The sequence below is a fragment of the Primulina eburnea genome, chromosome 9 (assembly GCF_022965805.1).
Source record: "Primulina eburnea isolate SZY01 chromosome 9, ASM2296580v1, whole genome shotgun sequence".
In the NCBI taxonomy this organism is placed as follows: Eukaryota; Viridiplantae; Streptophyta; class Magnoliopsida; order Lamiales; family Gesneriaceae; genus Primulina; species Primulina eburnea.
The window spans coordinates 5,809,779-5,825,524 of record NC_133109.1 but is presented as its reverse complement, the minus strand read 5'-3'; the positions used below and the strand labels follow the sequence as shown (position 1 = coordinate 5,825,524).

The 15,746-nt window shown below is 32.6% G+C and overlaps 1 protein-coding gene and 1 long non-coding RNA gene across 5 annotated transcripts; both read left to right on the top strand.

Annotated features, from left to right (window-relative positions):
* The first annotated feature begins 439 nt into the window (after positions 1 to 439).
* On the top strand, positions 440 to 2,580 carry LOC140840407 (uncharacterized). Of its 4 annotated transcripts, none has more exons than XR_012119962.1 (3): positions 440 to 735; positions 876 to 1,009; positions 1,977 to 2,178. XR_012119962.1 is itself a non-coding variant. In XM_073207609.1 (3 exons), exons 1-3 carry the CDS (start codon positions 583 to 585, stop codon positions 2,285 to 2,287), a joined length of 390 nt encoding a protein of 129 aa, XP_073063710.1. In that variant the 5' UTR covers positions 440 to 582; the 3' UTR covers positions 2,288 to 2,580. The 4 variants fall into 4 exon arrangements, 2 of the variants coding, with proteins under 2 accessions (XP_073063710.1, XP_073063711.1); XR_012119963.1 differs by having other exon boundaries at positions 1,953 to 2,178; XM_073207609.1 differs by lacking the exon at positions 1,977 to 2,178 and adding an exon at positions 2,185 to 2,580.
* Positions 2,581 to 9,488: 6,908 nt separating this feature from the next.
* On the top strand, positions 9,489 to 11,318 carry LOC140840406 (uncharacterized). Its single transcript, XR_012119961.1, has 4 exons — positions 9,489 to 10,404; positions 10,489 to 10,607; positions 10,694 to 10,781; positions 10,883 to 11,318. It is a non-coding gene; the product is annotated as an uncharacterized lncRNA (long non-coding RNA).
* Positions 11,319 to 15,746: the final 4,428 nt, after the last annotated feature.

The following is a 15,746-nucleotide window of genomic DNA, read 5'->3' as shown; positions in this document are numbered from 1 at the left end:
ATTCGAACTAAATTCGAATAAAAAATATTTAATTTTCAAATTAATTCAAATATATTTATTTTGAATCGAATTCAAACTTTAATTTTTTTCATAATCAACTCGATTCAATTTATTTGCACTGATGATTATTATAAAAGTAGGTCTCTTGTGATGCGGTTTAACGAATCTTTATCTGTGAAACGGATCAATCGTACTGGTATTCACAAGAAAATGTAATACTCTTAGCACAAAAGTAATATTTTTCATAAATGACTCAAATAAAATAACTGTCTCACCAAATATGACCTATAAAAACATCTCACACGAATTTTTATCTTATTATAATATTGGTCACGATGAAGAATGGTCATAATTAAATTATTTAAAACTCGAGTGAATTATTTAATAATATATAGAAGAGAATAGACTGATTTATGAAAAAGTGGGATCAGCCCCCGTTGAGAAGACGCCACGTTACTTGTAGGAAAGGCCACGCAGCTGCTTCTCCAACATTCCAGCGGCCTTCGTAAAACCTTAATAAATCGTGCAACTTAGAAACCAAAAAGTCATTCGAATTCTTAACTAATTGAATTAAGTCTCAAAATGAATGGAAGACTCGCTGGAATTCTGGGGAAAAATCAAAGGGAAGTACTTCCCGAGTACTTTCGCCGGGAGCTGCGGCGAAGCATGGTCGGCAAACCACCAACCAGGGCAGCGGTGCATGGCTTAAAACTACCCGTCTCCGAGACTATACCCGTATGTTTAATCTGTCCATAATAACATTTTTTTTTTGGAAATTAGAAACTCTTTCTAAATTAATTCATGAATGACAGTATTATATATATATTCTTTCAATATCCCTTTTTTTCCCCTAAAAAAATAATTATAAATAACAGAAGGAGGAATTGACGAGTGATTTGAAGAGGAGTATAGAGGAGAAGGACAGGAAACGAAGGGAAATCGAAGAGGCTGTGGATTCCCATCTCAAGAATTGGCGTGTGTTGTATGTTGAAAAAATCATCTGTTCCCGGTAATTATTTTTTTACGGCAAGTTTAATTCCTAACTTGTTATATCAGAGGGCCAAATTAATTAAGAAATCTTTGTAAAGTACGATATAACAAGTATATCTGGTAGTTAATGTTTGATTTTAGTGTAATTTTCTTTCGATTTAAATATAGTTTTTTATGTGCAACCATTCTTCATATGTTACTTGTTTGTGACGAAGTTAGTCAAGTGGGTGGTTTCGTGTAAATCATCATATACGTACCATGATTCGTGAAAAGCTTCCAAGTTCTTATTGCATACCCGTTAATGAAAATTATGATAGAAATATTTTTCAGACAAATCATAATTATTTTTTGTTGTAATATTGAGGAAAATGGGATATGAAATTGTCTCATATTGGAAACCAAACCAACTCTTTTCTTGTTCTATAGTTCTAAGTTTGAACTATGTTATTTGGTCCTTAGTGACACCAGAATTTTTTAGAAAGGATGACGTTAATATACCGAGTTTCGGTGAAATAAACACACACGAGCGCGTGTGGCATGTCGTCTCGGCTCAGTGTGGTGAGGTCTCTTGATCGTATTAATATTTATTATTTTTCGAAAATTATCTGGAATTTGCACACATTCGAACAAACTTTATGTCCCTTGGCTTATCACAGAATGTTGTGTTCGGAAAATATGCATTCGGACCAAACATTGTGTCCCCTAGCTTATCACAGAAGGTTGCGTTTGGATCCAGAAGGTTGTGTTCTTTATCCGCAATCGATGAATCATTTTTTTTCTTTCGTACATATACTTGAAAGCTTCTGCATATTATCTTTCGCTGATATCGAGAAATTTTTGTGCTGCACTTTCTCAATTTCAAGCCATTGTATCATAGAGATGATTGTTATCATCGTAAAGCATTATTATGCGGACAATATTGTTTTGCAGATAAATGATACATTCTTGACTCGACTTTACAGTATGGTGGTGTTGTCTTATTCCAGAATCATAAATCAGGATAAATAACAATCGCAAGATGAAATTTGTATACATTCTGGATATGTCGACAGTGTCATTCACTCAATTGGCTACTACTCTCTCTCACCCGCTCACGGTGAAAAGCCATCCAAATTTTTTAGTGCTGACTTCAAACGTTGGCAGCATAAAATTCTCTTTTATCTCACAACACTAAGCATGTCTTGATTCATGAAGGAGGATCCCAATATTGTCACATAAGGCGAGATTGACACCCAACGAAGAACTAATGTTGATGCTTGGAACTGCAGTGATTTCCTCCGCATCATTTATATACTGAATGGACTCAATGACACACAATACATTGTCTATTGTTCTGTCAAGACTACCAAGGAATTGTTGGACTTTTTGGAAAATAAATACAAGATAGAGGACGCGGTAATTAAAAAGTTTGTTGTTGGAAGGTTTTTGGACTTCAAGATGGTTGACACCAAAACAATAATGAGCTTCACATTGTATTATATAACCTTGAGATTCATCAAATTGATGTAAAAATAACTTTCTTGAATGGAGAATTGGAAGAAGAGTTTGTCGTACTCGAACAAGAGAAAAAGTTGTGAAGTTGTCAAGCTATTGTACAGACTCGAATAAGCAGTTAGACAATGACTTGAAAAATTTGACACTGCATGATGTCAAATGGTTTTTAAAATCAACAAATGTGACAAGTGTGTCTGCATTAAAGGTACTACAAATACCTTTGTAATTGTATGTCTTTATGTAGATAACATGTTAATTATAGTAAATAATCATGAGTTAGATAGTGAATACTAAGAAAATTTTGAAAAAGAATTAGACATGAAAGATTTGGGGTTATGTGATATTATATTAAAGATTAAAATTTTCATAACATCTAATCGAATTGTATGATCACAAACTCATTATATTGAAAAGGTTCTTGAAATATTTAATGTTAAAAACACTCCTCTAGCTAGAACGTCTATAGTTTTAGACGATCATTTGGCCAAAAATCGAGAACCTGTTTCACTACTGTAATATGCTAGGATAATAGACAGTATAATGTACTTAACTAACTGAACCTATCGAGACTTTGCATATACATTAAACAAGTTAAGTATGTTCATAAGTAATCCAAGCAGGATTCATTTAAAAGCCTTAACGACGGTGATTTGATATTTAAAATACAAATTGAATTATGGATTGATATATGCAAAATATCCAGAAGTTTTGGAAAGATACTGTGACGCAAATTGGATATTTGACACAAAAGACTCTTAAGTTCACTAGCGAATATGTGTTCACGATAGGTAGAGGTCAGGTGTTGTGAAAATCTTCTAGGCAAACATGTATAGCTGGCTCTATCCAAGATGCAATCCGAGTCATTGCTTTGGATAAAGCTGTAAAGAAGCAGAGTGACTAAGAAATTTCTTAAAAGACATTCTTTGTTGGAATAAATCAGTGTCTTTGATTATTATTCACAGTGATAGTCTATCATCAATAGAAAGTACACAAAGTAGTATGTACAATGGTAAGTCTCAACATATTCGGCGAATACATAATATAATAAGACAATTAATCTTAAATGATGTTATTTATGATGAATATGTTCAAAGGAAAATTTGGCTGATCCATTTATTAAAAAAATAAATCCAGCTCAAATGTACAAATTAATATGAGGAATGAGCTTAAAACCAATAAATTAAAATGTTTATAGCGGTAATCGAACTTTGTGAGTTGGAGACCCCAAGACATTGGTCCAATGAAAAACTAAGTTATAAGTATTAATTTGAGAACTTGGAATATGCGCCGGCTCATGCCTACAAGCATTCAAGTAGAAAAGACCTGCAACATGTGGTGATGTTAAGTTTTCTTTTAATGATTTCTTTAACTAAGAGATATAGTGTGATATGATACTCTAGATATGAGATTACATATGTAAGTGCGAAGTAATGGAATATGCGTCGGCTCATGCCTACAAGCATTCAAGTAGAAAAGACCTGCAACATGTGGTGATGTTAAGTTTTCTTTTAATGATTTCTATAACTAAGAGGTATAGTGTGATATGATACTCTAGATAGGAGATTACATATGTAAGTGCAAAGTAATGACCGCTTCAAAAAGAACACTTGAGAAACTAAAATATGGATCCATGACCGAAATGGAAACAACATGAGAACAAAATATGTTAGAATTATTGTTGTGTAAATAATGTTGACTGGGTTTACGTAAATGGTTGACTATGTCAAGACATCACGTCACTAAGCAACTAGCAAATCCGATAGTATATTACTAAAGAAGGTTCAAAGTTACAAACTACCTATCTTGATTCAATAACAATTCACAAATACTTTCAAGAGAGTCTGCATACATGCATTAATTTCATTCATGTGTGAGATTGTTGGAATATTTAATAAAATGTGATATGAAGTTGTCTCACATTGGAAGTCAAGCCAAGTCTTCCTTTCTTTATCAGTTCCAAGTTTGAACAATGTGATTGAGCTCTTAGGGGCACCAGAAGTTTTTGGATGAGAGAAGATGTTAATAGGCTGGGGTCTCGGTTAAATAAACACACACGTGTGCACGGCCTGTTGGTTCTGCTTGATGTGATGTGTGCTAAGGAGAGGTTAGGTCTATTAACCGTATTGTCTTTTTTGGACAAATTTTATTTTTAAAAATAATTTTTATTATTCTTTATTATTTTTTGAAAATTATGTCGGAAAGTGTGCACCTATTTGATCCAAACTTTGCGTCCTGCATTCCAACCAAACATTGTGTCCCGTGACTTATAACATAAGGTTGTTGTGATGCAATCTATCTATTCGAAGTTGCTGTATTTTAGAGATGGTTTTCGTTTCCATATCGGTTGGATTAAATTTTTAAAGTTTGTATATATGAATTTGAACAATTTAAAATATCAAAAACTAACTCGAAATATTATTCAAGTTAATATATAAAAATAAAAAATAATAATTCAAATAAATGTGGGGTAAATTGGTTTTAAATCCCCAAATCCAAACTCAAATTTATCCTAATTTCCTACACCTCAAAAACTTTGTCCAAACCACCTAATAAGTTAAAAATTAACAAAAATACCATTATATATTATAATGATCGATTTTCCTGGGAGAAATGGTATCAGAGCCTAGGTAAAATTATTTCAAACAGTCAAAATTATTATTATCAAGTAATTAAATGTTTGAGGAGGAGAATTTTCTCAAATTACATGAATCCAAACCCAGGTTCGCGATTAATTTTTTACATGAACTATTCCAAAAATTTGGAATTAACTTGCAACAAGAAGATCTAACTAAGGTTATCAAGAAAGAATATATCAGAGTCCTAAGGTAAGCTAATGATTCAAAATAACATGTTCTTAAAAATAGTACCGGATTCCTCTAAACTATCCGAAGATATTAGAGAAATTCAAAAAACATTACAAAATTATGGTGATATTCTGTATTATGCACCACAACATTTGGAGAAAATCCTTGAAAACAAGAAATAAATTCTGAGAATATAAAAGGATATTCAAACGAGGATTCAAAACCTAGAACAACAACCAAGTCCTAGTAAGAGGACTTTACAAGGAAGGTTACCACCATCATTTGGCACTGAACCCTTATTACATCAAAGGGGGAAGACCAAAGTGATGTCAAAACCTTAGACTGAAGAAGAAAAATTGATCAATCTAATTAATTTTGTCTCAGAAAATAAATCAATCCGATGACAACTTTAGAAAGGATTGGTCTAGAGGATCTTTAAGAGCTTGCAGAATCTTTCGCAAATTACAAAGTTGTAGATCTGAAGATGAACACAACGGGAGAGGAACCACCTTCAAGATCAAAGAAAATTACAATGATGATCCTTTGGCATTATGGGACAAAAATCAACTCAAAACTTGCCTTAAAATTAAGGAAGGCCAGGAGTATGAATTTGTCTGTTGCAAGCCTATCCCAATTAACATAATTGATCAAAGGGATATGCTGATTATAATCAAGGAACATTTGGACATTGGTTTGATCAAAACAGGAATATCACCATACGGTAGCCCAGGATTTCTTGTAAGAAATCATGGTGAAATAAAAAGAAATAAACTCATACTGGTTATTAATTATCAAGAGATTAATAATATTCTGGAGTTTGATGGGTATTTTATATCTAGCAGAGAACATTTAATCAGTTGCATACGTAATGCAATGATATTCTCAAAGTTCGATTGTAAGTCTGATTTTTATCAAATTCGAATGGATGACGAAAGCAAGAAATTCACAGTTTTCTCCACACCATAAGCTATATATGGGAGATATTACCAATGATATTGGCTAATTCACCACAGATATTTCAAAGAAAGATGGATAATCTATTTAAAAATTATTTCAAATTTATGTTTGTCTATATTGATGATGTTTAATTGCATCTAAAAATATGGAATAACATATTAAACATTTAGAGATTTTCTCTGATGAAATCTCTGATGTTTGTAAAAAGGAAGGACTAGTTCTATTAGAAAAGAAATCATTCATTGCCACAAGAAAGATTGAATTCCTCGGAATAGAAATCGATGAGTGTGGAATAATTTTGCAAGATCATATAGTAGAAAAGGTGCAAAATTTTCCAAACGAATTAAAAGAAAAGAAACAACTTCAGAGTTTGCTAGGAGTTGTTAATTTTGCTAGGATGTTTATAAAAAACTAGCAAAACACAGGAATGTCTTTAGTCCATTATTAAAGAAAGATGCAAGATTTATATGGACAAAAGAACAGATAGAATGACTTGTCCAGTTAAAGAAGATTTGTAAAAATCTTCCGAAAATGGTTATTCGTCAAGATGAAGATGATCTGGTATTATATACGGATGCAAGTAATCATTGGTGGGCGGTAGTCCCAAACATAGCTGGATGGCAACAAAGAAAAGCTATGGCAAGAATTGAAATCCGGGATTCAAATTCGTCAGGGGCTTCTGTAAATAAGTAGGCAGAAAGAAAAATAATGCATCATTCAACCTCTTTTTTTCTTCAAAAATAATTTGTAATATTTTTTTCAAGTTTATGTGTGTTGGAAGTTCAGCTACTATTATTAGCTAAATAAATTTCTCCTCCTCTATAGGAGGTTACTATGTAATAATAATTTGTTAGGTACGAATAAAAGAACCAAGGCTTTTGCCCCTCTCATGTATTGTTTCAAATTGAGCTTTTTACTATACACTTTGAGGTATGAAACGAAAATGGTTGTGCCAAGTATTGTTGAAGGAATCTGCGTCAGGAACCATCTGTTGCGACTGCGTGGTTAGGCTGTGAGGAACAGTCTGTAAAACCCGGTGGATATAACCCGACGATACTCCAGTCAAAGAGGTAAACGGTTCAATTCATTATACGGAAGCATGATGTGCCTTTTATTTTAAAAAAATCGATTATTTGAATATGGTATATATGCTGGAAATTTTGCGTAGCTGTATGTCTTAAAGTTATATGTTTTTAAGAACATGTTTGATAGGTGTAACAATTTCACGTACCAAAATTTTAAAAGAAAAGAAAGTTTTTGAAAATTTTAGAAAAATTGAGGAGTTAAAACAAAGAAATAAAGAGATTGAGAGTACGGAGAAAGTTGAGAATGATAACGAGGAGTAAAAGCGAATTTCCCTATAAACGTGAAACATAGCACCATGCTTGTACTCATCTGTAAGTACTAGCGATCACCCATTTACCACATAAAAAGAATCTTGAGAAACAGATAAAGAAAGACTTCCAAGTGGGGAGAATGTAGACAAATGAATTCTGGATTTGAATTAATTCTCACTTTCTTCTTTTTTGTTTTTTTTCGTTGGGTTATCGTTACATTTCATTTATGCCTAAAAATTGTAAGAACTATGTGCTTTTAACTTTATGTTGTATTTTTTAATTAGGTCACCAAAATGTAATTAAAATATCGCATAAATTTGAAATAATTTCTCTTATATTAACGAGTAGGTCTCTTATAAGACGATTTCACAAATCTTTATCTGTGAGACGAGTTAACTCTACTGATATCACAATAAAAAATAATACTCTTAGCATAAAAAATAATATTTTTTGATAGCTGACTCAAATAAAATATATGTCTCACAAAATATGACTCGCGAAACCGTTCTACACAAGTCTTTGTCTATATTAAGATGATATTAAACATATTTTCCGAATGTTAAATTATTCTCTCATAAACACAATATTTTTAAGAATAATATATGATCCCAAAAAAACAATAATATTTATTTTAAATATTTTAAAAGAAACAAAATTCGACGCATCTTTTTGACGGAAATCTGAATCATGTGATGTATATTTGCTAGAGGCAGCACGGTATTAGTTGACAACATGTTGTTAAGTTGAATATGCAGGATATGTGGCGTGATCGGTGGAATTTTGAAAGGACTACAAAACTGAATTTAAAGAAAAAAAAAAAGAAAAGTATGGGAAGTAAAATGATGGCCGGAGATGATATATAAAATAAAGGCAAAAATTTATGTGAGATGGTCTCACGGGTAGTATTTGTGATCGGACGTTGTGTTAATAAGTTTGTTGTTATAAAAAATTATCATGTATGAAATTATTTTATTTTTATTGAATTAATGTTGTTCTATAATTTTTGTTCTTATAATAATGTTTAACTTTGACATGTTATTTCATACAAGGGAATCCTAAGAGGTAACTTTATCTGGAATTAATTTTTTTGTAACGTTATTTTTTTGATTTATTATTTTTTGGGAATTAATTCCCAAAATTTATTATTGTTAGTGAATCTTAATTATTTGGGAATTTAGAAGTTACGGTAACTGTTTTTAACATTTTGGGAATTAAACCAATTAAGATTTTCATATTCCTCTTCAAAATATGAAAATAATTATTTATAACTAAAAAAGAATTTAGAATTATTTTAACATTTTGGGAATTAAACAAATTAAAAAATTACATTATTTGTATTAATGACCGTAATTTAAATATATTTATTTATAATTATTAAATTTAGATAATAATATTATTAATTGTGTACTAATTTTTGCATCCACGTTTAAACAAATTTAGAATTCAACGTAGAATATTAATGTATTATGATATTAATTATTTAATTAATCATTTATATTTAGATTAATAATGGTCTTAAATTGCAGTAGTTTTAAGTAATAACAATAGTAATAATAATAATTATAATTATTTTAATTACACTAACTAGAATATTTGTAGTATTAGTATAATTAAAATATTTATAGTTATTCATATTATTATTGTTATTAGTATAATTATTTGTTACTATTATAAGTAAAACAATATAATTATTTACGATAAGTAGTTTATTTACGCATTATAAATTATTATTTAATTATTTTAATTACTATAACTAGAATATTTGTAGTATTAGTATAATTAAAATATTTATAGTTATTCATATTACTATTGTTATTAGTATAATTATTTGTTACTATTATAAGTAAAACAATATAATTTTTTACTATAAGTAGTTTATTTACGTATTATAAATTACTAATTATATTTTAAAAAAACTTATCACCTTTATAACATTTACCAATTTATCATCAACATTTACGTTTTATTATTTATATATGAAAATTGCAAATAAATTTCGTTTACTATAAAATATGTAATTACATTTTGTTGATAAAAAATATAATATTTGTTATATAATGATTTTTTATTTGCAAGATGGCTGAAAATACGGATAATGTGTTGTATCTGCGGGGTAGACACATATCAAATAATATCAACGTTGAAAACATGAATGCACTAATTCCGCCACCCGGTCTGACAAATGTCTTTGGAGATTGCTTAATGCTGGGATTCACCTTCGTGTGCGCCTATGTCTAACACGCATGAGTTTCTATGGTGTCATTCAATGTGGTCCTATTAAAAATTATGATAATCATTTGCTTACAGCCATCGTTGAGAGATTGAGTCGTGAGACACATACATTTCACCTTACAGTCGGCGAGGCAACAATCATCCTACAGGACGTTACCCTTATTTGGGGGTTGAATATTGATGGCATGCCCATCATTGGTGTAGATACCGCATACAACAAACATATTTTACAACAGCGCTGCGCAACTTGGTTGGGTTTTACGCCTACATTTTCTCAGATTAAAGATGCACGCCTTTACCTGACCGCTTTGCGCGACCATTGTCTAAATAATATGATTACTGATCAAAGCACTGAAGAGGACGTGACACAATATTCCCGTTGTGTTGCTTTATTGATCATTGGTGGCTGTATGTTTTCGGACTCGGAAGATGCTGTTGTGAAACTTATGTATTTGCAGTTTCTTGAGGACATAGAAATGGTGAATACGTTTAGCTGGGGTTTTGTTGTGTTGGCATATCTTTATAGAGAGCTGTGCGACACATCAATGGGATTAAAGATCGATTTGTGTGGTCCTGTTCAGATAGTGCGGGTATTTTTACACTTCTCCGGTCATTATATTTGTTGTACTTAATTTTTCTTATGATTTGACAATTTATGTTGTATGTTATTGCAGATTTGGGTTTGGTCTAGAATTAATCTTTTTTGCCCTGATAGAGCGCAACAAGTATGTATTTCAGAAGATCAGGCTGCAGATATGCTTTAGGGTCTACCATTCCCACCATACGGCGCACGGTATTAATAAGAATTAATTAACATTTATTATTATTATTTTGTTATGTACTTTTAATTATTGTATCGTGTACTTTTATAAATTGCAGGTGGAGACGCGGATTGTATTGGACACACACGGCCCATCATTTGGTCCGTATAATGAGAGATATGCTTGACAGGATGGTAGAATGGCAGGTAGATATATAATTTAGTTGTTTAAAGTTTGAATTTTTTTAAAAAGTCAGTCTGAATTTATATTATCAACTTGCTAATCATTTTTTTTTATTTTGCTTCAGTTTCTATGGACAGTTTATGATATGGAGTCCGCTGAGGTCGCTAGAATTCTTGATGGAAACAAAATTCATCTATGTCGGTCGGCATGTGCGTTGATCAATTTTCATATAGTTGAGATGCACAGATAAGAACGGTGTCTACGACAATTTGGAATGCGTCAGAGTATCCTGCCACCTGCTAGTAACTTCGATAATTTTCATAAATTGACTCGACAAGGCTGGAAAAACTGTGATATACAAAAGATTTTGTAGAAATTTGGAATGACAGATATAATTTTGTGATTGGTGGGGATTATGTCATACCTGGTACACCCGACATCACAGTGGACTATGTTGGTTGGTATCACCGAATTTCAAAAATATTTCTCTCGCCGCCTGTGGTTCCTTAAAACATCATGGGCTACCATCTTGTTGATACAAACTACCGACAATTTATCGTAAGACATGTTCAATTTATCTACATATGTACGTTATTTTAATTAATTGTATTAAATATAGGTTACATAACATATGCATCTTTTTCACAAATTGTCTCCAAATAAATCATCTTGCTCATGCATGTGTTCCGTGATTGGGGGGGAGAATATTTGCAGCCCTAGCAGAACTATCAAAATGTCTGACATTTGTGGTATTTTCTTCATCAGCACATGAATTTAAATCCAATTGGCATGTTGTACTAGAACCCCATGCGACATCAACTCCTGATGGAACTGTGATATGATGATCCAAACCCCCTGAAGTAAAATCTCATTCTCGTGTTCTGTTCAGCTCCCATGCATAGTCTTCTTCAGTGTGACCCATGATATGGTGATCCTAAGGACCAGTGTCGATCACAGAGTATGTCTGAGCCGACTGTTCATCGACGTGATACATAGAAGGTCCCGCTTCATTTAAACCTAATGTTCCCAAACCTTGCATTATTACCGGCATGACTGCATCAAAATCTTAATCACTTACGTTCTGTAACACTGGCGATGAATGAACATACAAGTACATGCAATCCAGTGTCGGCAACTCAAACATAAATTGTAGACTATCATCATCTGTGATATAGATATGTTCTTCACGAGCTATAACAATATTTCGTTGACAATTTGATGCAGAATTTTGATTGATCATCTCCAGCTTGTGATGCACATAGTTCACAAGTTGGGAAAATGTAGTAGACCGAGGAATTTTAATGGGCCTGGTCGCAGAGATAATTTATCCAACCATACCATCTTCAATAATGACGTAGCCACCTACATAAAGTAAGGCCTTCACAGTATCCATGTCTGCACCGAAAACTATGGCATAATGTATACAATCATAACAAAATTTAATTATAAATTTCTTACACATATATTAAAACCATGACATAATATATACAATCATAATAAAAGTTCAAGAATCACTTACAAGTTTTTTTCATTATTATTAAAATTTATATTGTCAAATCAATTTAATTAAAATTTATATTTTATAATACCAATGTTTTTTTTATAATAATAAAAAAATTATTATGACTTATATAAAAAATTTAAATTTTTAAACATGTGTAATTATAAACTGCTAATATTTAAAATGTTTAGTGGTATCCTTAATAAGCAATAATACAAGATTTAAAACTTTTTAATTTTTGTAATAGTATCCTTAATAAGCAATAATACAAGATTTAAAACTTTTTAATTTTTGTATAAAAACTAGAGATTAAATTAAAATTAGTCATCTTATTTATTTTTTTTATAAAATTTTTAATTTAAAAAATAGTGATGTTTTATAATACTTTTTGGATATAAAATGATATAATCATTTACACTTGATGAGATTGAAATTTTTGTGTGCTAAGTAGATTCACGATAATATAGTTTTGTTTTTCAATAGTTGATTATCGAATAAAAATAATTAAAATTTCATATGGTATGGTTGCAGCACTTACTCCAGATTTTCACATTAAAAAAATGAATTTTAAATTTCATAATATTAATTGTTTCAAGAATAACATTCCTTCAAACAAATTTAGTTCAATATTTCAACGAACAATAAAAAATATAATGAACACAAATAATAACGTTATCTCTTAAGATTTCCTCGTATGAAATTAATGATAAAATCAACAAACAATATAATAACTTATAAATGTTAAACATTATTATAACAAATAAATTATAAAACAATATTAATTCAATAATATAAAATAAATTAATATCTGACAATTCTCGATAACAAATAAGTTATAAACACAACGTCCGACCGAAAAGGAATTTAACTAACACAAAATGTGGCGGAAAAAACGGAGCGAGAAGGAAAAAAAATTTGGGCGAATGAATAAGAAGAAATGCCGAAATGTTCGAAAGACTCGGTGTATGTGTATGTGTTTGAAAGACTTTGAGACTCGGGGCAATTAAATAGAAGGGTGAAGTTCACGGATTAAGAATCCGTGACCTTCGCCACGGATTCAGAATCAGTGGCAGTAAGAATCCGTGACCCATGATTATTATTATTTTTTAATATTTTTTTAAAATTAAGAATCCGTAGCAGCATTGCACGGATTATACTATTTTTACAAACCTTTTCAATTTACAACATTTTTAGAAGAGTCAGTCTCATGTGAGACCGTCTCACGGATCTTAATCTGTGAGACGGGTCAACCCTACTCATATTCACAATAAAAAGTAATACTCTTAGCATAAAAAATAATATTTTTCATGGATGACCCAAATAAGAGATCCGTCTCACAACTACGACCCGTGAGATCGTCTCACACAAGTTTTTGCCTTTTAGAATGCTTTTATTAATTTATAATATTTTTTTAAAAAAAGCCTAAATGATGGCCTCCAAAAAATAAAATTAAATTTATGAACATGGCACGTATAATTTTGTTCTAAAATATTTAGAAATTTTTTACAAATTTTGAAAACACGATTATTATCTTATCTAGATCCGGAAGATAACATATCTCGTAAGGATTTGTGGATTTGTGAGTAATACTTACCAAGTGTTCAGAAGTAACCCAATTATTTTCTAAAATGCTTAGAAAGTTTTTACAAATTTTGAACACAATTTTTAATCAGAATGTCCGGACCATATCAGTCCAGCCTGAAAGTTTCGACCACCCCGCAAAAAATAGAAAGTTTTATGATCTTAAGTTTCGTGTGAGGGAGCATGTGTCTCGGGTTCTTTTTGGTGCAATAATTGTCCCTGATTGGTAGAGCAATCGAACCGCGGTGCTTGAGTTGTTGTGCGGTTTAAAAGATTTGAGTTGCACCATTACCACCAGTTATAGCTTTTGGTAAAGCGGCAAGCACTCGGTCCTACAATTGGTATCAGAGCCAAGGTCACAGGTTCGATTCCCATTGATTGCAAGGAGTGCAATTATTGGGAGGGTGGTTGTTGGGTGCAATAATTGTCCCTGCTTGGTAGAGCGATTGAACCGTGCTACTTGAGCTGTTGTGCAGTTTAAAAGATTTGAGTTGCACTATTTGGTAAAGCAGCAAGCGCTCGATCCTACAGGTTTGTCAGTACGAAAGACAAGGTTACTTCCGGACACTTAAAATATTTTTTTCCATATTATTAAAAGGCCTATCGGTCAGCCCGATCTACTTAGAAGAATTAACCATCAAAATACACGAAAACAGTTTGTAGAGAAAGATGTTTTCATTAAAATAATTAAGTACACCAAAACGGCTTGAGGCCAGGGAATTACGAAATTACAAAACCCATTCTATGTGGTTCAGGCTCTCAGACCCAGCAACATCATTGTCCCTCCCTCCTTCCTTTCCATCATCTTTTGTCGGAGTAATTTGATGGCCCGGTCGAAATGCAAAAAGTTCTCCCTATCAATCGGATGAAGGCTAGCCTCTTCAAACTGATCTTTGCACTTGTTGAAGCCGGTCTGGAAGAAAGAATTAGCTTTACATTCAACGGCCAATTTGAACTCCTTAGATGGGATAAATGAAGTCCGCCATTCCTCTAGGGACAGCTGTCAGGCCCTCAGGGTAGCCTCTGCCTCATTGGCCTGGGTTAAGGAAGCCTTTGCTTCCTCTGTCGCCATGCGAGTCGAAACTAGAGAAGCATCAAGCTTCTCCTCCAATCTCTTTCGGGAGACCTCAGCCTCCACTTGAGTCCACCTCAGCTCCACTCGAGCCTCTTCCATCTGCTGGTGGGCTACCTTCACAACAGTTCACATCCCGGCCTCTTCTTCAGCATGCACCTATTAGGCCTGGTCTAGTTCATCTTTAATTTCGCCATGGAGTCCGATAGCAACTCAGGCCCGACCTTCCTTCGTTTTGTCCAAGGCAGAAACATTCTCGTAAGAAGCTACTAGAATTTGAAGACCTTTCATAAATAAGAAGGGAGTTAAAAATTATTATTAAAAGGAGGGACAAAATGCAAGGCAGAGACACTTACTGGAAGATTCCGGATATCACCTTTGAAGAGATTGTGATTGGGGCCCAGTCTGTGAAGATTGGCCTTCTTGGCAGGGGACATTAAACTCTTTATCAGTCGGACCATGGCTGAGGAAACCTCATCTAGGAAAAGATTTCCTTTTATCTACGAGGGCTAGATGGGTTCAGTTCAATAATCTAGGGGGAAGAGGAGGAGGAACTTGGACCTGTTGCTTGGAGATAATCTTGAGCCCCCTCTTTAGTTTCACTTATATAGACTAGGTTTGGATCAACACTAGTGATACCCCCATAAGGGTGGGGGTCATCATTAACCTGGTTTATTACTTGGATGGCCCAAATCAAAGCCAATGCGCCCGATACTCTCCTCAAACACCCGGGCAGCACGCCTCTTCCCAGGCAATCATCATCATAGCCCGGGCTCTCACACAATCATCCGGGTACCTTACTACCTGGGATATCTTGAGAATTGCACCATACTC